Here is a 27,663-nt window from a genome sequence, read left to right as displayed (position 1 = left end):
GTGAGTTGTTGTGATCAGGAGCACGTTGCCTGAAAGGATGATACAAGTAGATTTGATAATAAGTTTCTAAAGAGAATTTGGCAAAACTTCAAAGGACGAAATTGATAGAATGGTGGGGATAGATTTGAACAGAGCTAATTAGGTAGTTCTTAGCAAAGAGTCAAGCACAGGCATAATGGACCATCTTTCTGATTTATAAAACCCACACACACTGGGCCAGAAAGTTAAAAGCACTATTTTTTAGAATTATAGTTTCAGATCATAGTAAAACCGTGGTGTGCTAAAGCCCATAATAAATGATTAATGTAGAGTGACTTTACAAAAATGAGGGAACCTGGTGTAGAATTTAGGATTGTTGTACTTGAATATGTAAGTAGTAATAAACCTGTCATGGAGGCACAGTTTATCACAGGATAGGTGCACAGTTGAACTGGTGTTCCAAAGGATGCAGTCTAGAGTATTTTTGAAGTTTCACTTACCTGCAGTGATTTGAAGATGAGAGTAGCAGAGGAGAAAAGGTAAATTACATGTTTGTGACCTTCTGAACACCAGAATCAATTAGAGGTAGCCTCAAGTGGTTTGAGCAGTTCGAGGTGGTAAGCTCATCCCTTTTCCTGCATTCCCCTGTTGGCAGCTGTGTCTTCATCTGTTTGCATTCTAAGCACCAGAATTCCCCTTCTGACTCTCCGCCTTTTCTGCTCCTCTGGGAAACTCCTTTAAAAAAAATGCTATTTTGGCCAGACTGTTGGTCATACTGGGACATAGTTTATATATTTTATGTAATGTCTGAAGGATGGGAAGATATAGAACCGTTTTAAACACTCCTGGACTTTTATCCACATTTTGAAGGGAACCCTTGTGGTTTCCTGAAAATGAGGTCAACACTTTAATGTGGGCTACATTCCACCTGCTCATTACAGAAAGTCAAATGACCTTCGGGAAATAGTTGAGCAAACCTTTTAGGGAGGTAAGATAGGGTTTATTGCCCCCTAATTGTGAGAGAACCTTATTTTGGAAGAATGGCCTGTATTTATTGCCAGTCCCTACTCGCCGTTGCAAATTTGATGGTAAATGAAATAGCTCCATACCGTCCGGTGTTATGTCACCAAGTCACCCTTTTATTTACATGTGCGTAGTACTTGACACTGGTCAGCCTTCCTCCAGAGCTAGCTCTGAATGTGTAGAACCTCTGACACTCAATCAGAGAGCCCTGGCTGATAGATTGGGCCTGTTTACCTGGTGCAATCAGGAAACTCCTTTTCTGTAAGGTCCACCTAGCTGACCTTGTTACAATCACTATAGTGAGCTGCTGTCTTGAACTGCTGCAGCCCACCTTCTGTGGGTTGACTCTCCATGCCCTTAGGATGGGAATTCTACGGTCTGACCCAACCTCAGTGAAGGAATGGAGATGCATTTCCAAGTCAGAATGGTGCGTGGCTTGGAGGGGAGCTTTGAGGGTTGTAGTGTACCCATGCATCCACTGCCCTTGTTCTTCTAGATGAAAGTGTTTTGTGTTGTGAGACTGTCTGTGTCTCTGTTTTGGGATTAAAGGGGATATATTTCTAATTCCAGGTTATACCTTAGATGTTAAGCAGATTTGTCACTTATTTCATCAAAACAGATTGTTTTGATTTGATGAAAGAAACCTAATGAAATTCCTTCTCTGGATAGAAGGAAATAAAGGAAACAAGTGGCCATTTTGGTGATTTCATTCGATGCACTTAGTCTTTCTTTTCTTTTCTGGGGATATAAGTGTCAGTGACAAGGCCAGCATTTGTTGCCCATTCCTAATTATTCTTAAACTGAGTGGCTCGCTAGGGCTTACAGAGGGTGGGCCTGGAGTCACATGTACGCTGTCCCAAGTTAACATGGCAGATTTCCTTCCCTAAAAGACATTTAACGAACCAGATGGGTTTTTATTATAGTCAACATTAGTGATGCTAGGTTTATATTCAAGATTTATTAGTTGAATTTAAATTCCGGTAACTTCCATGGGAAAATTTGAACCCATACCCGTCCAGAGTATCTGCTTGAGCTTCTGAGGGTTACTAGCCCAATGACTTTACCAGAACATAAGCCCCTGACTCTGCACTAATTCATTCTAGTAGTGTGGCTGGTGGAATGGGGGGCTTGATTACCAGCATGTTTTTCCAATCCGAATCCTAACAGTCACCTGCCCTCATCTCCTGATGTGACATAGTATGAAGTCCTTTTTTGATAAAGCTCCTACGATGTAACTGGGAATGTTTCCAATATTAAAAATGATTTATAAATGCAAAGTTGTTATTGATAACTTGCAAATTCAGATCCTGGCTATGCCATTGCAATATATTGTTTGAAAAGGGTTCAAACTTGTGTTGCTGTGTGTACATATGCCGATAACTGGGATTTTCCCCTTTCTGCTGCACTGTAGTCAGTACATCAAATTAACAATGTATCAGTCACACAGCACATGGTGAGATCCGCAAACTGCATTCCAGGTCAGTTGTAGCAATTGTCTAAAAGTGTGGTGATTTTCAATGTTTTGGGAACACAATCTAACACTTGTTTTGCAAATGAGCAGTGTAATGTTGCACTTTTAAAGAACAAATAAGTGTGAAAGAGTTGACTTTAAAAACAATTGATCACTTTGTGGTTTGAAAGTTGGAAGAGTTGAAGCAAGGAGGCCAAAATTAAGTACGTACTTAAGCAAACACTACAAATGGGAACAGTTGAATTGACAGATGTGCAGCAACATGTTTTGTCACATGACTAACAGGCATAAAAACTGCGTTGCCATAGGCCTTCCATGATCTCAGAAATACCCCCTGCTTTTACAGTCAATTAAGTACTTTTCCAGTACAGTAACCCTCTTGCTGATAAAAAAGATATATTAAAGTGCACATCAGGACAGATACAAGAATGTTGAATTTTAAAAGGAACAACATAAAATAAGTTCCAATTATGAATTGCCCATTTGTCCTGATAACTGCAAAACAAAAATGCTGCAAGAGCATGTCTTTTTTAATAAAGCAGTACTCAAGTTCTGTACTACCAAGTGACTACTTGAAATTTAGGAAATGATATACTGAAGAAGCCCATTGAACAACACTAATTCATTTTGCTGTTGATTTAAGTAATTGTGAGCCTCTGTGTACGAGGTGCCGGGAAATAACTGCAAGTTGATTTATTCTAATCCACGATGATATTTTAAAAGCAAAACTTGTATTTATTCAGCTGTTTTCATAACCTCAGGATGCTCTAAAGCCCTCTACAGCCAATTATGTAATTCTTGAAGCATAACTAGTGTTGTAATGTAGGAAGTGTAACAGCCAATCTGTGCTTCACATATATACAAATGCTCTCAAGTAACTTGTCGATAGTGACCAGATAATCCCTTTGTGTGAAGTTGATTAGACAATAAGTGTTGACTCAAGACTCTGGGGGGGGGGGGAAGAAACTCCCTGCTCTTTTCTTTTAATGATAGTGTTCATGAGGCCTTTCACAACCATCTGAGGGGGACAGACAGAGCCCCACTTTAATGTCCCATTCGAAAGTTGGCACCTCGGTTCTCTAGTGTGTAATTTGACTTATTACATGGTTTCAGTCATTAACTAAATCGCCAATTTGATTACGTTCCAGATCCCTTTAATTGAAAGATATTGAAAGTAATGGAGGCACTGCAGTGTGATGGATGTGATTACCGAGCAGAAACATATGATGATCTTAAAGCTCACATCCAAGATGTTCACACCGTATTTTTGCCCCATGTGGAAGCTGCTGAGGAAGATGATAATCAACCTCGATCTGTTACACCACCCCAAGATTCTGAAGCTGATGTGAGCCTTCCTGCTGTGAAGACTGAACTTGGCTCCCCAGTGGAAGCATCCAGTGAGTATATTTTTTGAAGTTAAAAGCACAACAAAGAGGCAGTGACTTTATTCACTGTAATAACATATTGGTGAATTATTTCCAACCACAGTCATGACACATTCAGCAGGTGCCTTGCATTGTTTGTGTTTAGTGTACTTTAGACCTGCAGAATTGGCAGCCAAAACGGTTAGTTTTTGCCAGTTCCAGTTAGGATTTCACTCTGCTTAGTTCGCAGTTTTAAATTTGGATGGTAGTCTTTTGAAGGACAAATTGGAATTCCAGCATGGCTACTTGGAACCATCATACAATTGTAAAAGATTATGTGTCTAAAATTGTTTTATAAGTTAAATACTTCCATCTGTTATTACTGTGTACCATTTAACCTCTTCTTGAGAAACAAATATTGCATCTACTCAACTCCTAACACTTTGCTACGTAATAGACTTGTCTGATGACTAAATCCTATAAGGAATTATCTTTTGTGATTTTGCTTAATGGAACCAGAGAATGGGTTACAACACAGAAGTAGGTTGTTCAGCCTTTCATGTCTGTGCAAATTTTTGATAAGAACAATGCTCTGACTAAACTCCCTGCCTGCTGCTGTTTGGCGTGGATCTGACATGCCCCACTGGATCCCAACACCCTTGTCACCATATCAACCTGGCTCCTTATCCTCCCTGGGACCCATTGCCAACCATCCCCACCCAATACTGACACCCACCACAACCTGCCCTGAATGTTTCATCACTTAGCTGGTCCCTTTCACATATTGTGCCCTGCTCCCTCCTGCCAACTGGCACCGTACTAACTACCTGTTTGGCACCTTACCAACTTGGTATCCTAATCTGTCTCTTAGCCTACATATTTACCCCTTCACACGAGCTGTTAAAGTGGTTGTCTGTGATGTTAGACATTTAAATCACCAAGTGCAGGAACTGATTGTGTTGAAATAGTGTACTTGGTTTGCCGCCTTCTGACTTTCCTGCATTATGAGGGATCTGTCAGAGTTCAAGTACAGATCCACGTTTCTAAAGGATCCCTGATCAGATTCTCCTGTCAGACACTGAGGCCTTTCTTAACATAGAAGGGTGGAATGGCAATCTGCGTTTGATAATTTTTGGAAACTGGGGCCCATCATGTTCTCTCTCTTGCTACATAGGGTGTAGATCAGAAATTATCATGTTGTTTACTAGAATAGATGCTGACCCTTGTAGTCATCAAATAACTTGATGTTTGACTGATCCACCAGTAATATACATGACACTATAGCAATACTCATCATAACAGAACTATTCTTCACGGTGAAGTTTACTAGTTAGTTATTACAAAGAGGTGAAAACGCTGGCACTCAGTCAGGCTGATGTAAATTTAGCAGGGTGCTTCATTCCAAGAGATGTGAAAGATATTGCAGGGATCTAGTGATGGTTGTGTGTCGGTGGGTGTTAAGAGGCCAACACCGCAAAAGTGGGATGCGAGAATGTGCCCTCGAAGGAACATGCCTGTGGTTCACAGATTCTTAGATACTCTACAGTGTGGAAGGAGGCCATTCAGCCCATCAAGTTCACACTGACCCTACCCAGACTTACCCCCTATGGTGTTCCTGTAATCCTGTACTTTGCATGCTTAACGCACCTAGCCTGCACATCTTCGTACTGTGGGAGGAAACTGGAGCACCTGGAGGAAGCCCAAGCTAACACGGGGCGACGTGCAAACTTCACACAGACAGTCGCACGCAAGTGGAATTGGACCTGAGTCCCAAGTGGCGTGAGGCAGCAGTGCTAACCACTGAGCCACTGCGCTGCCCCATTGTGGCTGACTGCACACAACCACTCCACCCACCTTTTTTTAGTTCAAGGGGTGAAAGTGTGGCTGGCTAGGACAGCATTTATTACCCATTGCCATTTGGGAAAGTGGTGTTTGAACAACTGGAGGCCACTGTGCTATTTTTTTCTGTAGTGGCTTGAGACAACTGAAAGGCATATTTGATCTTTCAGAGGGCTGTAAAGATTCACTTACATTAATATGGGTCTTGAGACACAGGAGCAGAGGTGGTGGCATCAATGTAATGTCGGTGGTGGTATCGTAGTAACGTCACTGGACTATCAACCTTGAGCCTCAGATTAATACTCCTCGGACATGGATTTGAATCCCACTGTGACATGTGCCAAAATTTGAATGCACTTAAACTCTAGAATAATAAGTTGACCTAATGTCAACTGTGCAGATTCTCATTGCAAACAAAAAACAGATTTCGTTCACTAATGCCCTTTTTAGGAAAAGAAATCTGCCATCCTTACTTGGTTTAGTCTATTTGTGACTCCAGACCCATAACAATGTGATTTGACTTTTAACTGCCCTCTGGACAATTAGGGATGGGCAGTCATCACTGATCTAGGTACCCACATTCCCACGAATGAATGAAAGAAAAGTAGACTGGGCAAAGATGACCCTTTTCACCTGTCATTCTGTTTTTTACACAAGTCTCCTCTTGCCCCATTTCATGTAACCCTATCAACGTGTGAGATAGTTGTCTGGAATTAACATAAAGCCAGAACAGGAGACTTTACATGGCAAAGGCAGTTTTTCTTTTTCACATCTCTATTTGAGATTTGCCGAGAGTGAAATTATTGCTATAGAATCGTACTGATCCAGTCTGAGCTACTTGAAGGGATGGATGAACCAGAATTGCTGATTCCCAGAAGGAAATTGGAGAAATACCAGATTTTCTTTTTAGGAACAACTTGCACGGTGGGCAGTAGAGTGGGGAACTAAACAGGCAACTCTCTCCAAGTGTCGGCCCAGTAAAATAAAGGGCTGTGCGGCCTTCACTTGACACTTTGCTTAGAAAAATGCAAGTAAATTTCCTTGCTCCGTGAAATTCATTAAGAATATCCTCCTGGTATTGTTATTACCACTGCTGTCATTCATGATTGATCCCTGTGTGATGACGGAATGCAAATAAAGGTAGCATTTATTGTTAATCTCTAGTTTACCATGTGCCAGAATGTGTGTTAAATTTTGATAATGTCTCCTTTTTTCTTTTTTAAGCCCAAAATTCCTTTCATCCTGGCTCTTCCAGTTTTGCCGGTAACAGCCCATCAGTTCTATTCAGTCATCATGTTGACCAGCAGTCGAGACCTGCCAATAAGTTTTTTCAGTGCAAGTACTGTGTCCGCTACTTTCGATCCAGGAATCTTCTTAGTGAACATACGAGGAAGATCCATGGTCAGGTTGAAGGGCCATCGTATGGTGGAGAGACGTCAGACATGGCCCCGCCTCCTCCTCCTTCCAGTTACCACGTGCTCTTGCATGAAGGTTTCGGCAAAGTCTTTGCCTGCAGGTATTGCACCTACAAAAGTCCCCGACGGGCACGGATCATCAAGCACCAGAAGCTGTGCCATAGGTCCGCCACTAAGGTGCAAGAGACAGTGGGCGATGTGCCAATGGATGCGGTGGAGCGCAGCATCCTGGAAGCACAGGTGAAGCCCTTAACCAAGTCGAGGGGCAGCTTCTGCTGTGAGTGGTGTGGCTACCACACCTCCAGGAGAGAACGCTGGTGTGACCATTTGATGAAGAAACATCGAAATCTTTTGGCCCAGGGTTTGGTAAAGATCATTTCATCCCTGAGGCAGCAGCAGTCTGGTTCCAATGGAAGTCCCACAAAACCCCAACAGAAGGATGTTCAGCAGGCATCTCCTAATTCTAATTACCTGCCAATGAAGATGACAGAGAGGGAAATGCAGCCTTCTCAATACCCTACTCTGAAAGGCTCTATGGGAGGTTCTGCAATTAAGCCAGCTCCTGCTGCCGTACCAAGGTTTGCTCCCATTAAAATAAAGTTCCCCTTTCCTAAAATGAAACCCAAAGCTAGCCCCGATCCTGGTGAATCTGGAGTGACTGGGAGATCCTCCTATGGAATGGGAGACCTGAATGTGGTCAATTCTGGTTTGGAGTCCAGTTTGTTAAGTGATGATCGGAGCAGTTCTGATGAGGATGACCAACAGGACATGGAGGAGATGGACTCTGTGGCATCCCAGAGCTCAGAAGGCTCTGGGAAAAAGCTGTTGACCATTGGCAACACAAAGCTGCTGGAAACCAAGGGAATTCCTTTCCGGAAGTACATGAACAGGTTCCAGTGTCCCTTCTGCTCATTCCTAACAATGCATCGTCGCAGTATCTCACGTCACATCGAGAACATTCATTTATCGGGCCGGACCATTGTCCATAAGTGTAACCTTTGCCCTTTCACCTGCACCACTGCCCAGAAACTGGTGACCCATAAGCAATCCCATTCCTCGGAGTGGGACACAGTGAGCTTGCAGAATAGCACCGCAGCTCCGTTGAACGACAGCTTAGTGACGGTGGATGCGAATCCCAGCCAAGTTGTCAACGGAGAAAAACCAGCCCTGATAGGGGATTCGAAACAGCAATATCCTTACAAGTGTACCATGTGCAACTATTCTACAGTCACTCTGAAAGGGCTACGAGTACACCAGCAGCACAAGCATTCATTCTGTGACAATGCCTTGCTGTCAGCTAATGAGGAGGCAACTGATACATTACAGGATACAGAAGCACCACAGTTTGAAGCCCTCCCATCACCAGGTATTGTGAAAACTCAGACCTCAATTCTTGGATCAACATCCAAAAATTCTTTTCTGTTTAAGAAAGGCAAGAGGTTGGTGACAGACAGTCCACTAGACCTGTCTCCAGCCAAGAAACGCACCAGAATCGATGAGATAGCAAACAATTTACAGAGTAAAATCAGCCAGGCCAACCAGCAAGCTAATGAGGTGGAATCAGTGATTGCAGTGGAGGAGGAGGAGGAGGAGGAAGAGGAGGAAGAGGAAGAAGAGGAGGAAGAGGAAGAGGAGGAGGAGGAGGAGGATGTGGAAGTGGAATTGGATGTAGATGGCAATCTGGATGAGGAGCAAGGGAAGACTGATCATCTGATGGAGATGCAGAATTACACTTATGGCGGCCACCAAATGTGGGTTGAAGGACATGATGGAATACGTGAAGAGGCTTCTTATGGGACTTTAGAGCAGGATTATTCTGTCAGCAACAGTGCTGAGATTGAATTGACTCTTTCTGATGATGAAGATTTTTATGGCAGTTCCAATTCAATGGGACAGGGTGACGGAGCATCGCGCAAGCAGGGTGGAAATGTAGCTTACAAAAAGCCGAACTCAGAAAATAGAGATACCCTTCAGGAAAATTCAGAGGCAGCTGAAGACTCTGGTAAGATTTACTATTGCAAACACTGCAACTTCAGTAACAAAGTGGCACGCAGTGTGAGCACCCATTATCAACGCATGCATCCTTATATCAAATACAGCTTCAGGTACATTGAAGATCCAACAGATCACAGTGCAGTCTACCGCTGCCTTGAATGTTTTGTAGAGTATGCGGAATTTGAAGATTTGCGCCAGCACTACGCTCAGTTCCATCCCGAAGCTCAGAATATCCTAAACTTTCATCAAGCCAACTTGACGTACAGGTGCCGCTTTTGTTCTTATACCAGCCCGAATGTTCGCAGCCTCATGCCTCACTACCAAAGAATGCATCCAACTGTGAAGATTAACAACTCCATGATATTCTCCAGTTATGTGGTCCAGCAAACCAATGAGGTCAATGCAGAGTCCCAGACGCTGAGAGAAATCCTTAACTCTGGTGTGAAGAATATCGGGACATCCACTCCACTATCTCAGCGTGTCGCTCCCTCCAGCCCTTCAAACATGAACTCGCCCAAGAGCGTGAGCCCTAAGCACGGCGAAGCGTCCATGATCAGTGCTGTCGTGTACAGTTGTGATGTCTGTTCGTTTTCAAGCCCAAACATGCATTCAGTCCTGGTCCATTATCAGAGAAAGCACCCAGAGGAAAAGGCATCCTATTTTCGAATTCAGAAAACAATGCGTGTGGTCTCTGTCCAGAATCCTGCAATCGGCGCTCCTAACGTTGAGATGAGTTCTACATCACTGGCAAATGACCCTCCTGTTACTCCTCAGCCAGTCGAATTTGAGCAGTTGTATTACTGCAAGCATTGTGTATATAGCAACCGCTCAGTTGTTGGTGTCCTTGTTCATTACCAGAAAAGACATCCAGAGGTTAAGGTAACGGCAAAATACATCAAACATGCACCTCCAACTCCAGCTCTGAAGAAGACAATGGAAGAGCTGCAGATTACACCTGCACGACCACTGATGACAAAGCCGCTGAGCCATGGCAACAAGAGCAGTTTTGATTCCGGGGAACTAAGTTCCAAGTTGGGAGAGAAGGGCGAGGGAGAGCTGATGTTCTTTTGTCAGCACTGCAACTATGGGAATCGAACGGTTAAGGGGGTGGTCATTCACTACCGGAAGAAGCACCGGGACATCAAGGCGACAGCTGAGCTCGTCCGCCAGCACACGGCGGCTGTGAGAAGCCAGCGGGAGAGGGCGACCAACAACCAGGTGGGTGCCAGTGTGCCAATAGCCAGTGTGCAGCAAGAGACGGATGGTGAGCAACTGCGATTCTTCAAGTGCCGGCATTGCTCCTACACTGCCCATTACCTGTACGCTGTAAAGAAGCACCTGAGGAAGCAGCATCCTAGCGTGAAGGCTACCGTCACCACCATTCTGCGGTGGGCATTCCAGGATGGGGTGGTGAGTGCTGGCTATCACTGTGAATGGTGTATTTACTCACATCAGGAACCCAGTGGGTTATTAATACACTACCAGAAGAGACACCCAGAACATCCTGTCGATTACACTTATATCTCCAGCAAACTTTGGGCTGGTCCGGATCCTTCAGCCAACCCGTCCCAGATTGCTGTCATTGACCTCAAACACTACAAATGCAGAGATTGCGTGTTTGAAGCTGCCTCGATCTGGGACATTACAAACCACTATCAGGCCATGCATCCCTGGGCTGTGAGTGGCGATGAATCCGTGCTGCTTGACATTATCCTTGGGAAAGACACTTTGGAGCAAAACAACCCGTCTGCACATGATTACTCAGCTCTGGATTCCTCGAGCGTTCCCGAATCCAATCCTGTTGAGGATGAGATGACCTCAAAAGGCTCACTTTCTTCTCCAATTAACCCTCCCTCCAGTGTGCCTACAAATGCTGCCCCCAGCACATCTCCATACCAATGTAAGATTTGTAAATCCGAGTACAACAACTTACATGGACTCTTAACCCACTATGGCAAAAAGCACCCAGGTGTAAAGGTGAAGGCAGCTGAGTTTGCCCTGGAGAAAGATGAGAAGCCCAGCACTCTGTATAAATGCAGGCATTGTCCATATGTTAACACACGTATCCATGGCGTCCTGACACACTACCAGAAGCGGCACCCTTCTATAAAGGTCACTGCTGACGACTTCATGAATGAGGCTGAGAGGCTCCCAGATGGACAGAACAATGATTTGGAAGAGATGACCAAAGTTCCAAAGCAAGGGTTTGGTGCCTACAGATGTAAGCTGTGTTCATATGCACATGGCTCCTTGGAAAAACTTAAGGTTCACTATGAGAAGTACCATAGGCAGCCAGCCATCGACATGTTCACTGATTCTGTGACTGAGACGGTTGAGCCTGAGGAATCAAATACCTCTGAAGAATATAAAGATGACTGCCAAAAAGTAACTGAAGCGAGTGACTCTCCTCCTGGGATTTCTCCATTTCTAAGTGGCTGCTCAGATCTTAGTACTTTATTTAAATGTCAACTGTGCAAATATTTCTGCTCCTCCAGAAAGGGCATTGCCAGACACTACCGTAATAAGCACAACAATGTCCGAGCCCAACCAGAAGGCAAGAACAATATGTTCAGGTGTGCCTTGTGTGCATACACTCACCCGCTCCGCAAAGGGCTGGCTGCTCACTACCAAAAGCGCCACGATATTGATTCATACTACACTCATTGCCTGGCTGCCTCTAAAACCATGATCAACAAGAAACCAGAAAAGCTCATCCTTCCTGTCGAGTCCAAGCCAGAGTCTCCACCCCTGAGCGAGGAGCTCAGGAGGGCAGTGGAGAAGAAAAAGTGTTCACTCTGCTCATTCCAAACGTACACAAAAAAAGGTCTAGTATCCCATTACATGAAGCGACACCCGGGAGTTTACCCGCGCAAGCAATACGTGAGCAAATATAATGGATATTTCACTGTTGTGTATTCTGATGACAAGGAGGAGTGTGATGTAAAGAATGAGGTACCTGCTATTGACGCTACTGGAATGGCAAATGGACGAAAGAGTGAATGGCTCCCCTTCAAGTGTGTGAAGTGCTTCAAACTCTCATTCAACACACCAGAGCTGCTTTGCATGCACTATACGGACTATCACAGTCGGGACCTGAAACTGGACTTCACGTTGCTTCCAGGCAGTACTCGCTCGCACAGTCCCACCTATGAATGCAACCACTGCTCCAATAAGATCCTCAGCACGTTTGAACTGAGTGTGCATCTCATGGAGCACAATGAGTGCTTCAGTAGACGAGCAAAGCTGCACCGTGAAAAGATGAAGGTGCTTGGGGAAGAGCAACCTGAAGAAAATCACCCGAAAAGGGAAGATCACCCTGAAGACTATTTTCCCAAAGGCAACGATTACCCTGAAGAAGATCCACTTAAAGGGAAAGATCATTCAGAGGAAGAAACATCTAAAGGAAATGATTTGCTTAGAGAGGACGATAATGCTAAAGAAGATTTACTGAAAGAAAATTTGTTGGAAGGAGAAGAAACCGCAAAAGAAGATCCATTTAAAGGGGAAAGCCACCCTAAAGTTGATGATCATCTTAAAGAGGACCAGCACCCAGAAGAAAAGGAAGAAAATGCTAAAGAGGAGGAACTAAAAGAGGAGAAACCAGAATCTACAGAAGTAGATAGTGACAAGAATCAGGTGTGTTGGGCACTGAACATTTGCATGCAATGCTTGTATAATACTGCACATCATGACATAAATGCCACTTTCTGCAAACTATTTCACAAGATAAACTTCTTTTAAAGGCAGAGATTCATAATAGAAAATTTAAGACAGCAGCATAACTGATCATTGTAACTTGGTATCTGCAACCATCTAAACTGTTAAGGGATGTGAGAAGTACAGAAGGGAAAGGTATGAAGTGAAGCTATGACTGTCCTGACCCGTTGAGAATTAAACAGAGGAGAACGTTGAATATTAGACTTCCGTAGCTACCAGATTAGCTGTGCATAATATATTGTAATCTTGCTTGCATTATCAGTGTTGGATAATGTTGTCATCTCAACCTGTTGATATAAATGAATGTATTTGTCAGATCCACCCTTAAGACAGTTGAACTTTATCCCAAGGATGGTTAGATTTCTTGTAGGGAGCTTCACTGACAGTCCTGTCTGTGTCACAAACCTCTTCTCTACCTGCACCCTCTTCCAAATTCTTTCCTCAATCTCTTTCTTGAAATGTGTATGCTCTTTTCCCAGTTTTCTGATGTTCATCAGTACTCGGAGTAATGGGGACTGCTGTTAGTGGATTGCACCTTGAGTAATACATTGAGAGATGTTGAGGCGACATCACAACTGGTCCAACTATTTGGCCCAACTGGTATTTTCCACTTCTGTGCTCGAAAAACGCATCTCCCACTCCTCTTCATTTCGCCCTATAATCATACCCTTTTATTCTTTACTATCCTTCATGTTTAACAACTATCTCATCCTTAAATGTATCTGCACTACTACCTCAACCACGTCCTGTGGTAGTGAGTTCCACATTCTCCACATTTTCAGTTACAGGTTGTTTTTTTCTGAATTCCCTCTGATTTATTATCTGATATTTACAACCCCAGTTTTGGGTAACCCTAAAAATGGGTCTCTGTATTGATCCTGTCAGAGTAGCCCATAACCCGGATATCCTACCACAGTCTTGGTTCTGTTGTGTGACTATCTGCTTGTTGAACCTTGAGGAGGCTGTCCAAATTTTTAAAAAATGCAGCGTTGTCACTGTGCACCTGCATTTAAGGGATGCTGCAAATTTCGACTCCAGTGAGTCGTAATATTCGGAACTTGCCCCAGCCTTGAAGGTGTACAGAGCTGTTTATTTTGCATAGGGGAAGAAAGAAACCTGCATCACACAACTTAGCATATTCAGAAGTGCTTCAGAGGCAGTAAAGTATTTTTGAAATGTAGTCAGTGTTGTAATGTAGGAAACTTGGCAGCCAACTCGTCCAAAGCAGCATTCCAGGAACTAAAACGACCCTGATAACCTTTGTTGGTTGAGGGATAAATGTTGGCTAGGAACACTGGGGAGAACATCCTTTTCTCTTTTTGTTTATAATGATGCCATGGGATTATTTTACGTCCAGCTGAGGGCAGGTGACAGTAGAGAAAGTTTTTAGTGTCTCCCTGGGAATGATTTTGTGACCTTGTGTTCAGGTCTCTGGGATGGTATTTGAACCTTAATCTGTGCTGTAACCACTGAGCTATTGTTGACACGGTGGTCTGTCACATTTATGCCTTATCTCCTTTATATGCTTATTGAAAGTGGGGTAGAGGGAGTTAAGACAAAAGATCAGCCATGAGCCTTTAAACAGCACAACAGGCTGCAGGGACTGCTGACACATGGTTTTTCTTTTTCATTACCATATCATCTGTTCATCTTTCTCCCACTTCTTTTCATTTTGCCCCAGTGTGACTTCCCAGCTGCTCTGTCTGTTTATGAGGGCCACCTGGATTCAATGACGCCTCACCTTTTAACATTAATTTGTTGACTCCATCTCTTTCTGACTCTGGCCATTTTTTTTTAAGTAGCATTTTTAACAACTGTTTACCAAAGCAGAATTAGGTTCAAGACTTTTGAAATCACCAAGTCCTCTATCACCTTCGATCTGTTTATCCATATTTCCTGATCGAAAAGATTGTCTTCTAGAATTTGGGAACAAGTTTGAGATGACAGTCTTCTAGAACTTGTTCCCAAATTCTGCCTTTGCTTCTTATTGCTGTTTACAGGGCACCTCAACCCTCTGTTAACCAGCCATTTCTTGTTTGGCATGTTAATTCTTAAAGAATCCTTTGCTGCTTCCATGAGACCAGTTGCTGCTTTCACTCTTCTGGCTCTCCTGATCCTGATACTTTAGCTGCCTTGAGAGAAGTCTTTCATTGCTCCTTTCCCGTTCCTCCCCACCCCCCTCCTTTCGACTTCAGTCAGATCCGATACAACATTCCATTTGCAGTAACCTGCACTGTTTGTTCTTTCTTTCTCCTTTTTTTTAAAAAAAAGCTTTGGCCTTTCATTTCATACCTATCTGATTGGCCTGAAGTGTCCGGAGCCAAATTTAATGTACTGCCCATGCGCTTATTAACATCGCAAACGTAACTTGCATCAAAACGATGCTCGAGTTGCTGTCTTCTCGGCCCTCTGAGCAGCTGCTCCTTTTGGGGTTTTGCCAGAACTGTCATTCCAAAGGCACTTTTTTTTTCCCCCTCAACCTTCCTTTATCTTTCCAATTGATAGATTTTTTGGTTTGGTCCAGTTAAGTGTGTTTTTTATTCTCTCTCCCCCCCCCCCCCCCCCCCCCCCCAACCTCTGTTTCTGATGACCTTGCTGAAGGTCCATCCGTTGTCACTTTTTCTCTCTCTTTGACCAACATCAGTTTCTATTCCTGCCATGTAGGTTACATGTTGTACGCTGTCTGGATTCCACATGCTGAATTCCAGTAAGGGCTCATTATGATCCCTCAAACTTACCCCCGACCTAGATCTTTTTTTTTCTCTTCTTCAGTCTCTCATTCTGAATCCACTAATGCCTTAGTCCTGGCAATTTTCAGTTGACCCCATAATCTGTAGGTCTTTTTTGAGGGGGAGCATTCTAGTCTCCTACTAGCCTTTATGTGAAGGAGTGCTTTCTGATATTATCACTGAATGCCATGTCATAATTTTTTAAAGCATTATTCTGATCATTCTTGCCCCTGTTCCTCAACCAAAGGAGATGTCCCTCTTTCATAATCCATCAATTCTTTTAAGTCAATTTAAACACTTCAACTCAGAGGATCAGTTTTTCATTATACTATTTGAGGAATTACAAGCCACCTTAAGCAAACTGTTCCTGTGACATAGCCTTTTCATCCCCTGGTATAATTCTTGCGAATTGGCACGGACATTCCCTTCCAAGGACATGATATCTTTGCTGAGGACTAGAGAAGACATTGGTGTGGTGGTAATGTCACTGGGCTAGTAATGCAGATTCACCTCTCCAACTTGGCTCCAGGCTAAAGTTCTGGGGCGTGAGCTGGAGTCCCACTATGGTAGGTGTTGAAATGTGAATTCAGTAAATATCTGGAATTAAGGCACACCGAGTTGCACCCCCACAACCGCGGTCGATTGCTTTAAAGAATGGTCTCGTTCACTAATGCTCTTCGGGGAAGAAAAGCTGCCATCCTTATTTGGTCTGTTGACTCTTGTCTCCCTGTGAAATGACCCTAGCCAGCCTTTGAGTTCAAGGCCAATTTGAAGTGGACAAGAAATACTGACCTTGCCCGTGACAACCACATCTGGAGCAAAAAAAATCTTTTTTGTAACTGATACTGTTTCTGTTTTGCTGTGCAGCAGACAGAACCCTGGAGTCTTGTTGTCATCTTATTTTCCTTTTTTTATATGAACAAATTGTGTTTAGCTGTTTTCCACTTGCTTCTAATTCATTCATTCGTAAAGTTGCATCTTAAAATATCCAGTAGAAGTAACTTCACCAACACTTTTGAAATGGAATAAGATTGTAGGGCTATGGGGAAAGCAAGAGAGAGAGAAGTGGGACTCATGGCTCATTCAAAGAACTGGTACAGGTACAGTGGGTGGTATGGACTCCTGGGCTATACCAATTCTGTTTTAGGCTATCTGTTAAATAGTAAATTGACTAGGGAATAGGCAAATCTGAGAGTGTACTCGTTACAAGCAAGAAAAGTGCAAATGAATTTTTAATCCTGTTGGATACAAAGCTAAAGAACAAACAGGTTAGTTGGAAGAATCAGTAGAGAGTGTAGTGCTGAGAAGATCAGTGTAAAGCTTGTGAATTCTTTGCTCTCTATTAATCACATGAAAAATATGTGGCAATATGCCAGACCTTGTAATCTGGTCTCTTGAGGCATCCACATACAGTAGCATCTATTGAAAGTCAAGGAAACTGAGAAAGTGCTTATTTGGAGATGATACCTTTTGAAATCGAGCAAAGTATTGGGTTCCAATGACAGGTGTGGCAAAATCTTAAAGTACAGGATGAAATGGGAATATTTCAAAAAGCAGGGAGGAGAGAAAATACAAAAATTCCAATCGACGTAACCCATCATGCTTTCTCTTGTACCCGATGGCTGCACAATCCTGTCAAAACATTTTTATTTTCCCCCACTGCCTCTTTCTGCACAAACCTGCCGCCATGTATACCATTTCGTCTCCAGAAAGAAGCAGCAGGGGAAGAAACGGTGCCAATAATAGAAAAAGATTCTCTGTAAAACTCCCCATTGCCCTCATTGATTCCCAGAGAAGACCTATCCAGGAGATCAGATGGATAGACTCTATTTAAGGCCAATGACTTTCTCTATAATGTCTCCACAAGGAACTGATTCACCTCCCTCTTGCAGACAGAGATCTAGCACCCACTGTACCAGCTGACACCACAACAGCTCACTAGTTTGTGAAAAAGGAGAACACCCAACATCCAATCTATTTCTCTTCTCACACGGTTTCAAATAATGTCTCTTGGTCGTCTTCAATCTGTCGAAATGGAATACCAGTTAGGGGCACTGTCCACCCCTTCCATTACTTTATGGAGCAGATCTTAAGCCTACACTGTAGTATGAATAGAGCCAAAATGTTTGGGTTATCTAAAGTTCTTTTAAGCTAGGAATCATTCTTTGTAGATCTCCTGTAAGTTATTTCCAAGATCACTTAAGTCATCATTTGAAAGTGTGAAGTCTGATCTCAGTATTCTACTTACAGTCTGATCACCAAGGTGAGATGTGTTGTAAGGATAATTAAACCCACATGATTTGGTCAAGAGCAATGTAAATTCCAAAGAATTCCTGTATTTTGAATGTAATTTTAATACTGTATGTTGTTTAGACTGTTAAGTTTGAGGCTGAATACCAGTGGCTGTAGAAAAGTATCTAGGACCTGTTATCATCAGAACGAAAATGGTGTGGCAACAAAAACAAAGTTGCTGGAAAAGCTCAGCAGATCTGGCAGCATTTGTAGAGGAGTAAACAGTTAACGTTTCAGGTCTGGTGACCCTTCCTCAGAACTGAGAATGGTGTCGCAGTGGCAGAAGAGCAGTCATTGGATTCTTGAACTTTTCAAAAATTTGTTCATAGAGCATGCGTGTCACTAGCTAGCCCAGCAGTTATTGTCTGTCTCTTATTACCCTTGAGAGTGTGGTGGTGAGCTGCTTTCTTGAACCGATGTAGTCCTTGGGGTGTAGTTACACCATGGTGCAGTTGGGGAGGGAGCATTAGGATTTTGACCAGCTCCAGTGGAGGAACAATGATAAGGATGGCGGATAACTGGGAGGGGAACTTGCAAGTAGTGGTATTCCTATGTATTTGATGCCTGAATTTCTGGTTGTGAGAGGAAGTGGTCGGAGGCGAAGGATTAAGATGGAGAAGCCTTCAGCCAGTGGGCCGTGTTGTATTTGCCTAGCAACTGGTGGCCTGCCATCGCCACAATAGTCTTTGGCCTTGGAGTTCACTCATGGCTTGGGGAATGAGAAAACAGCAAATGCTAACGCGTACTCACAAATCCAAATTCACTCACGTTTAAGGGGTGGCGTGGTGGCTCGGTGGTTAGCGCTGCCACCTCACAGTGCCAGAGACCTGGGTTCAATTCCACCCGCACTTGACTATGCGGAGTTTGTACGTTCTCCCTGTGTTGGCGTGGATTTCTACTAGGTGCTCCAGTTTCCTCCCACTGTCCAAACATGTGCAAGTTTGGTGGTTTGGCCATGTTATATTACCCATCGTGTTCAGTGATATGTAGGTTAGGTGCATTAACCATGGGAAATGCAGAGTTACTGGGATAGGGTAAGGGATGGGTCTGGGACTGGGTCTGGATCTGGGTCTGGGTGGGATGCTGTCCGGAAGGTCGTTGGGCTGAACGGCCTGTTTCCGTACTGTAGGGATTCTATGAACTTGAATGTGCTGAACAAAGTTGGATTTTTAAACTATCCTCTGCTCAATTTTATTTATATCAAGGATTACTTTCATACCTTGTGACTTTTAATATTGTGATTGGCTTCTGAGCTTCAGTCACTTGGGTGAAGTGAGTACCAGCTGTGGTTTTTGGGGGAACACTTTATCTTCACAATAAATGTCTGTGCCTTTACTAAATCTAGGCTGATCTTTTGGCGAAACGCTGAGGGACTGCTGTCCTGCCAGAGATGTCGGCTTTCAGATGAGAACTTAATGTAAAGTTCTGTCTTCCCTTGCAGGTGGATGTAAAAGGTCCCAACAAGGCTATTTTGAAGAAGAGCGGGGAAAGTCTTCACGTGTTTAGGTATTGGCTGAGGGATCAATAGGAATGCCTAGCCATTGTTATTTACTGGATCTTGCTGTGTACAAATTGTGTGGGGTGTTAGATTGTGTTGAGGCAAAGCTTAAGTCAAAGAAGTTTACACTTACGCAAGGATGAATATCTAATGTAGATCTTGCGTAAAATAATGCATATTTGTGTGAAGACAATAACTAACTAGAGATAAGTGTAACAGCAATAAAAGTTGGAGGTTTTTTTGCCATGGTGAAATTATTGTCCCATTGGTACCAGCTCAGAGCATATTTGGGGGCATGTGATTCTAGTGATGGAACGATTATGCTTTAAAAGGAATTTATGAAATGACATGCACCACATTGAATCCCATTCTTATATGGTAATTTGCAGATTGAGCCTCAAAACATCAAGGAAGGTGTAGAAACTGGGAGCTGATATTGGGAGGGTGTTATGAAACCTCGGTGAACGTCTTTTGGGAGTGGATGGGAGAAGACTGCGATGAAATCTTTGGAGATGTGATCTGAGGTTTTGTTTGAAAGAACATTGTGACAGAATTGCTGCATTAGTAATAAAGTGAAAATGCCTATTTTTGAATGTTAATGAAGTGGCAGTTTTATTTTTGGATCCATGTACCTGCTGAGCAGATTGCACCTCCAGGCGTGACAGTAGAACAGAAATAAAATGTCCAGGTTAATGAGAAGTTGGAAATGATTCTCAAAAATATTTGTGCTCAGTGCAAATCCTAAAGAATTGAGACCATTATTTGAAATGAATTTTCAAAAGTTTTGTTTTATTCATTAACGTGATGAGGGTATCACTGGCTAGGCCAGCGTTTATTGCCCATCCCAAATTGCCCAGAGGCAGTTACTGTGGGTCTGGAGTTGCATGTTGGCCAGACTAGGTAAGGATGGCAGTTTCCTTTCCTAAAGGACTTTAGTGAACCAGATGGGTTTTCCCGCGACAATAAACAATGGGTTTGTGGTCATTGTTAGACTGTTAATTCCAGATTTAAAAAAAAAATTAAATTCGAATTCCATCAACTGCCATGGTGGGATTCAAACCTGGTTTCCCCAGACATTATCTGTTTCTCAGGATTAACAGCCCAGCGATAATACCACGAGGCTGTCACCTACCTCTGTTGCAAATTAGAATGCGCTGGGCAATTGAGCAAATTCAATTTCCTTCCCAGAATAAGTGAGACCCTTGGAGTTTTGTTTTTTTTCTAAAAAAGCTGTCAGATTTGCTCAACATGATGACCTTCTGACAGAGCTCTTGGGTAACTATGCTCCTCCTTTTCTGGTCTTTTAGCTCCAACATTGGTGGCTGTACCTGCAGGTGCCTGGGCCCTAAACTTTCAAATTCCCTCCCTGACTCCCTCTCTCCCCCGTTAACTTGCCCTAAAGAACCACCTTGCCTGCTTCACAAATACTTTGTGGTCTGGTATCAAATCTTGTTTGTTAATGACTACTCTGACATGCCTTGGGACATCTTACTAGGTTAAAGATAGTAGATAGATGCAGGCTATTGTTAACATGGGAGTTCCAAATATGACTCATGAGATGCTGATGTACTTATAAAAACAGCAGTTCCCTTCTTCAAATGAAACGTTCACCTCATGAATTGAAACTTGGATGATGGCTAGGAGACCAAAACTAAAAATGCAGCTGAATAAACCAAATGTCAACTGTTCAGTCGAATTGACACACCTCATATTTATGCTTCCAAGTATTTCATAACTGACAAATAAAGACTTGCATTTCTGTAGCACCTTTCATGGCTTCAAGTCATCTCAGACTACACCTTACACCTGTTTGAACATTTTTGAAATATAGGGAACACGGTGAACAATTTTGGTCCCATGACCACTGTAATGACCATACAGTCTGTACTCGTGATGTTAATTAAGGCATTGATATTGACTGGAACATTAAAGAGAATTCCCCAATGCTGTTTTGAAATTTGGCCATGGGACCTTTTTTAAATGCTCCTGAGAGGGCAGATGAGGCCTTTTCACATTTCATCTGAAGGATGGTCCCTTTGACAGTGCAGCTCTCCCTCAGTATGGCACTGGTTGTGTTGACCCAGATAATTGCTTAAGTTCTGGAGTTGGATTTGATCCCACAACCTTTTGATTCACTGAATGTGCTAGACGCTGAGCGACAACTGACACAAAATAAAAGAAAAGCCATTCAACACAGTTTATTTTTCCTTTGATCCCATGCATCTGTCAATGTAAATCTGTAACTGTTCAATATTCATGTTTCTTCTTACTGCTGCAGCTGAATGCTGTCCAGACGACAAGCTCCGTAGCATTAGTTAAAGAGCGGAATGTTGTGGGGTACAGGTGCAGTTTCTGCTTCGAAGTCCATCCGACACCCAGAGCTATATCGAACCACCTCCGCAAGCATGTTGCCTTTGGCGAGACAATGGAGACTGCTCGGAGTGGTGAGGAGGTGAGCTTTATTGCTTGTACACTTGTTTATTTGTTTCATTTGGGCCCGTATGTGCTTCTCGATCTGAGACGTGGAGTGACGGTCTAAGAAGTGTGGTAAAATTATGTGATTTGTAGAATTGACAATTTTTCTTACTGTTTTTATTTTGATGCATCTAATTCAAACCCCCCCACCCCTCTTCTATTGTTAAGCGTTTGTGACAAGAGAAGGCAACATGATTAAAACAATCAACACTGGTCTGTTCAGTCAACAGAAAGCTGCGTTCAGCTAGGTCTGACCATCTGTCCTGTAGCATAGGCTGTCATCTAACACCCCTTAGCCATGCCATCTTCAGACAATGGCTCATGTGCCTGATTGTTGATGCCAATAGGTTATCCCATAAATCAACTGAAAGATAGACGAGGCATGCTTTGGGGCACGCTTTTAGAGGCAATAGATTGACTTTCTAAACTGAAAACTTTGTTCCACATTGCTACTCTTTCCCATCTATTAGCTTCTTACTTAGAAAAGGAAAGCTGTGCATATTACTTGCCTTTGGGTTTCTGTGCAGAATCGAAACAAAGAGAAGGCTATTTAGATTCTTGAAGCTGTTCACCAGTCTTTGAAATCATGTGACATCAGTGACTTAACTCTATGTATCTGCCTTTGCCCCATGCCCCTTGATTCATTTAAGTAACAGAAAAATCTCAGTTACAGATTTAAAATTAACAGTTGATCCCAGCTCAATTGCCATGCGTGGAAAAGAGCTTCAAACTTCGACCAGCCTTACGCAGAAGTGTTCTCAAAGTTCACTCCTGAAAGGTCTAACTGATTTTAAAATCATGCACCAAAATTGGGTACTCCCTTCCTAACAGCATGATGGCTGTATCCACACCACATGGACTCCAGTGACTCAAGAAGACGCTCAAGCAGTGAATACTGGCCTCATCAGTGACACTAACATCTCTTGAAAGTATGCAAATCCTCTAGTTCTCCACCCAGCAAACAGCAGAAATAGTTTCTCCTTATCAGTTCCTGTTGCTGTAATGGAAACTTTGATCAGGTTGCTCTTTAACCTTTTTGATAGCAGGGAATAAAACATGCACTAACCCACTTTTGATTCATTGTTTTTTGTGCAGCTTCTCTTACGTGTCCTTTTGTGATAATTGTGAGATGTACTTCTATCAGTCTGACTTGATGTTCAAGTTGTCAGACTTGTAGATGTTACTTCTCACTTTACTTGGGCTGAATTCAATGTGAAGTTACCATTGATGAAAGGAGCTTTACATAAACATTTTGCAAAAATTGGCCATGCATAATATTAAGGCTAAGTTGTGTCAACTTGTGGCAGTTTTAGCAACTGACTCAAAGACAGACAGGGGAGTATTTGGAAGTTGTTGACCTTGGAGAAGCCTTTCCACGAAGGTGAGTCCATCTTTGTGACTTGATTTTCCCTTCTCCCAATATTACTTTAAATTTGACATTGTGTCCAAAGGAACCAGCAGTCTTCCAGCAACTGTGATGGTAGTAAACTGGGTAAGCAGCCCCTTGCATTTAAGTGTATTCATACAGCTTGCTAGAATAGTATGAACACAGATTATTGTTCAGTTTGTTCTCATTTTTACATAGCAAAACAAATAAATTAGACTATGCAAGGGATTAGGATAGAATTTTAAAATTTTTTAAGGTCACGGAATTTTCATCATCACACTGAAATTTGACCTTTCGGTTTAAGTGTACACACAATACTTTTACGAAGGGAGCTCAGAGATTTAGACCTAGTGACAGTGAGGAATTTATTTTTCCGAGCTAGGATGATGAGTAAGTTGGAGGGGAACAAATAAGTGGTTGTATTAAAACAGAAAATGCTGGAGAATCTCAGCAGGTCTGGTAGTATCTGTGGGAAGAAAATAGTTAAAATTTCAAGCCCAATGACTGTTCATTAGAATTATTAGTAACAGGGAAACAGCAGTATTTATGCTGAAGTTGATGTTTGTTGTTGGGTAGTGAAGTTGCTTGGTTAGGTTGCTTGAGTTGGAGCCCAGAGAATGCGAAAGAGAGAAACCGTAATCCCAACAGTGAGCCTCAGGCTAATGTGTCCGTGACTGTCACCAACCTCATCTCATGTAGGGATTTCCCTGCGACAACCTTCCAGCTTGTCGTACCCATCCACCCCGCTGCTTCTTCCTCCCCAAAATTCACAAGCGGGACTGTCCAGACCAACCCATTATTTGTGCCTGTTTTTGCCCCACGGAACTTATTTTCTTCCTACATCGACTCAATTTTCTTCTTCCCTTTCCCAGCCCTTCCCCTGAATTCCTCTGATGGTTTACATCAGTTTTAGGATTTCCCAATCGTGGCCTCTAGCTGTCTACTTTAACGCCAAGAGTATCCAGAATAAGGTAGGTGAACTTGCAGCATGGATAGGTACCTGGGACTTTGATGTTGTGGCCATTTTGGAGACATGGATAGAGCAGGGTCAGGAACGGATGTTGCAGGTTCCAGGGTTTAGATCTTTCATTAAGGTCAGGGAAGGTGGTAAAAGAGGGGGAGGTGTGGCTTTGTTAGTCAAGGACAGTATAACTGTGGCTGAAAGAACTTTTGATGAGGACTCGTCTGCTGAGGTCAGAAACAGGGGAGGAGAGGTAACACTGCTGGGAGGTTTTTATAGGCCTCCGCAAAGTTCCAGGGATGCGGAGGAGAGGATCGGCAAAACAATTCTGGGCAGGAGTGAGAGGAACGGGGTGGTCATTATGGGAGACTAACTTCCCTAACATTGACTGGAAATGCTATAACTCTAGTACGTCGGATGGATCAGTTTTTGTCAAATGTGTGCAGGACGGTTTCCTGACTCAGTATGTCAAAGGGCTGACAAGTGGGGAGGCCACACTGGATCTGATACTTGATAATGAACCAGGCCAGGTGTTTGATTTAGTGGTAGGTGAGCACTTTGGAGAGAGTGACCATAATTCACTTATGTTTACTTGAGCAATGGAAAGGGATAGGAACATGCCACAGGGCAAGAGTTATAGATGGGGGGAAGGGCAATTATAATGCGATTAGGCAAGACTTAGGAGGCATGGAATTGGTTAGCAAAATGCAGGGGATGGCGACTGTTGAAATGTGGAGCTGGTTTAAGGAACAGATATTGCATGTCCTTGATAGGCATGTCCCTGTCAGGCAGGGAAGAAGCAATAAGGTAAGCGAACCGTGGTTTACTAAAGAAATTGTATCTCTTGTTAAGCGGAAGAGGGAGGCTTATGTGACAATGAGACAAGATGGTTTGGATGAGGTGATGGTGGTTGATGGAAAATATTCAGCCTGGAGTCAGGGCACTAGTGGTGTGCCTCAAGGATCTGTTTTGGGACCACTGCTGTTTGTCATTTTTATAAATGACTTGGACGCAGGCATAGGTGGATGGGTTAGTAAGTTTGCAGATGACACTAAAGTCGGTGGAGTGGTGGACAGTGTGGAAGAATGTTGCGGGTTGCAGGGAGACTTGGATACACTGCAGAATTGGGCTGTAAGGTGGCAAATGGAGTTCAATGCGGATAAATGTGAGGCAATTCACTTTGGGAAGAATAATAGGAAGACAGAATACTGGGTCAGTGGAAAGATTCTCGGTAGTGTGGATGTGCAGAGGGATCTTGGTGTCTGTGTACATAGATCCCTGAAAGTTGCCACCCAGGTTGATAGTGCTGTTAAGAACGCTTATGGTGTGTTAGGTTTTATTGGTAGAGAGATTGAGTTCCGGAGTCATGATGTCATGCTGCAACTGTACAAAACACTCGTGCTGCCTCATTAGGAATATTGTGTGCAGCTCTGGTCGTGCCATTACAGGAAGGATGTGGAAGCCTTGGAAAAGGTGCAGAGGAGATTTACCAGGATGTTGCCTGGTCTGGAGCACAGGCCCTTTGAAGAAAGGCTGAGGGACTTGGGTCTGTTCTCATTGGAGAGAAGGAGGCTAAGAGGGGATTTAATAGAGACACAGAAGATAATCAGAGGATTAGATAAGGTGGACAGTGAGAGTCTTTTTCCGAGGATGATGACTTCAGCTTGTACAAGGGGGCATAGCTACAAATTGAGGGGTGGTAGATTTAAGACAGATGTCAGATGCAGGTTCTTTACTCAGAGTGGTAAGGGTGTGGAACGCCCTGCCTGCCAATGTAGTTAACTCAGCCACATTAGGGGCATTTAAACAGACCTTGCATATGCATATGGATAATGATGGGATAGTGTAGGGGGAGGGGCTTAGATTAGTTCACAGGTCGGCGCAACATCGAGGGCCGAAGGGCCTGTTCTGCGCTGTATTGTTCTATGTTCCTCTTTACCTTTGATGTACAGTCCCTTTACAGATCCAACCCCCATCAAGATGGTCTCGAGACTTTCTGGTTCTCTCTGGAAAAAGGGCCTGAACTGACCATATCCACCACCCAGCCTCCTCCGTCTAGCTGAGCTCGTCCTTGCTTCGAGCAATTTCTCCTTTTAACTCTTCTCACATTAATCATATCGAAGGGTGGCCATGGGCCCCAGTTATGCCTGGCTCCTTGTGGGTACATGGAATGTTTCTCGTTCCAGTTCTACTCTGGCCCCCACCCACAGTTCTTTCTCTGGCGTAGTAATGACATAATCAGTGCTGCTTTCCATTTCTCGTTGTGAACTGGAAAAGTTTGTCAATTTTGCTTCCAATTTCCACCCTGCCCTCACCTTCACCTGACCCATCTTTGACTCCTCCATTTCCTTCCTCAAAATCTCTGTTTCCATTTCGGGGATAGACTGGCCACCATTATCCATTACAATCCCACTGACTCCCACAGTTAACTGGACTGTACATGCTCTCATCCTGTTTCCTATAAGGACTCTGTCCCACTGTCCCAGTGGTCTTTGTCATACCTGATCTGATTATGCCACCTTCCACGGGCGTCCTCGGAAATGTCTGCCTTCTTCCTTGGCTGAGGATTCTCTGTCATCTTGGTCAACAGGCTCCTCATTCGTGTTCGCCCCATCTACTGCACTTTTGCCCTCTTTATTTTCTTTTCCCTTCCCTTCCTTTCCACAACAATGTGAGGTCCCCAGGATTTTCACTAACTGTCCTACCAGCCTTTGTATCAAAATGATTGTAGGTTGCCATTTCTGTCGCTTCCACTGGAATGCCACAACCGACCTCACGTTCCCCTTCCTTCATTTGTTAGCATTCTGCAGGGACCATTCCTTCTTGCACACCTTGGTCCTCTGCCAGCACCTCCCCATGATGCCGTCCCATACAATCACAGAAACTGTACCCCTGCCCATTTTCCTCTTCCCTCCTCACTGACCAAGGTCCCTGACATAGTTTCCAGGTGATCAGCGATTTTCCCGTACTTCATTCAATCTAGTCTACTGCACGTGCTGTTGACAGTGCTTACCTTGCAGAACATCTGTCGTCTTCTGTTTTTAAAAAAAAAAGCTTTCAGTTCCCTGCCACTTCAACACACCACTGTGTTCCCTGGCCAGCATTTCTGTCGAAGGCCTGCTGCAGGGCTTCAGTGAACCTCAACGCGAGAAGAAGAACAGATCATATTTCGTTTGGGGACCCTGTAGCCTCTAAGACTTGACATCGACTTCAATAGCTTTAGGGCCTGATTCCATCCTTCTATGTTTTTTACTCACCCTATTACCAGGTCCTGTTATGATATACATAACTTTTAACACAGTCACCCATTCTCATGTACTCCTAGACCCATTATCACATTATATGGTTTCATTCAATACTCTTCACCCATTTGCTCATACTCTTTTATTATGTGTTTTCTTCCCTCTGTATTGTTCTTGATGAAATTGGTCATGGGTTTGAAAGGTGCTGCCGATGGAGACGCAGTGATAGTTTTGCAGTGCATCTTGAAGATACTGCACACATTTTTGCTACTGTGC

The 27,663-nt window shown here is 43.4% G+C and overlaps 1 protein-coding gene across 6 annotated transcripts in view; it reads left to right on the top strand.

The window, feature by feature from the left end:
* The window catches only part of znf462 (zinc finger protein 462), a 106,806-nt gene that overhangs the window by 47,142 nt on the left and 32,001 nt on the right, over positions 1-27,663 (top strand). For all 6 annotated transcript variants that reach the window (XM_048527768.2, XM_048527767.2, XM_048527766.2 and 3 more), the window contains 3 exons: positions 3,622-3,870; positions 6,901-12,722; positions 21,601-21,774. In XM_048527768.2, the coding sequence (XP_048383725.2) occupies positions 3,651-3,870; positions 6,901-12,722; positions 21,601-21,774 (6,216 nt within the window). In that variant the 5' untranslated portion in view covers positions 3,622-3,650. The remainder of the gene's footprint in view (positions 1-3,621; positions 3,871-6,900; positions 12,723-21,600; positions 21,775-27,663) is intronic.

Source organism: Stegostoma tigrinum, chromosome 3, assembly GCF_030684315.1.
Source record: "Stegostoma tigrinum isolate sSteTig4 chromosome 3, sSteTig4.hap1, whole genome shotgun sequence".
Classification (NCBI taxonomy): Eukaryota; Metazoa; Chordata; class Chondrichthyes; order Orectolobiformes; family Stegostomatidae; genus Stegostoma; species Stegostoma tigrinum.
This window is presented reverse-complemented; position numbering and strand designations above follow the sequence as displayed.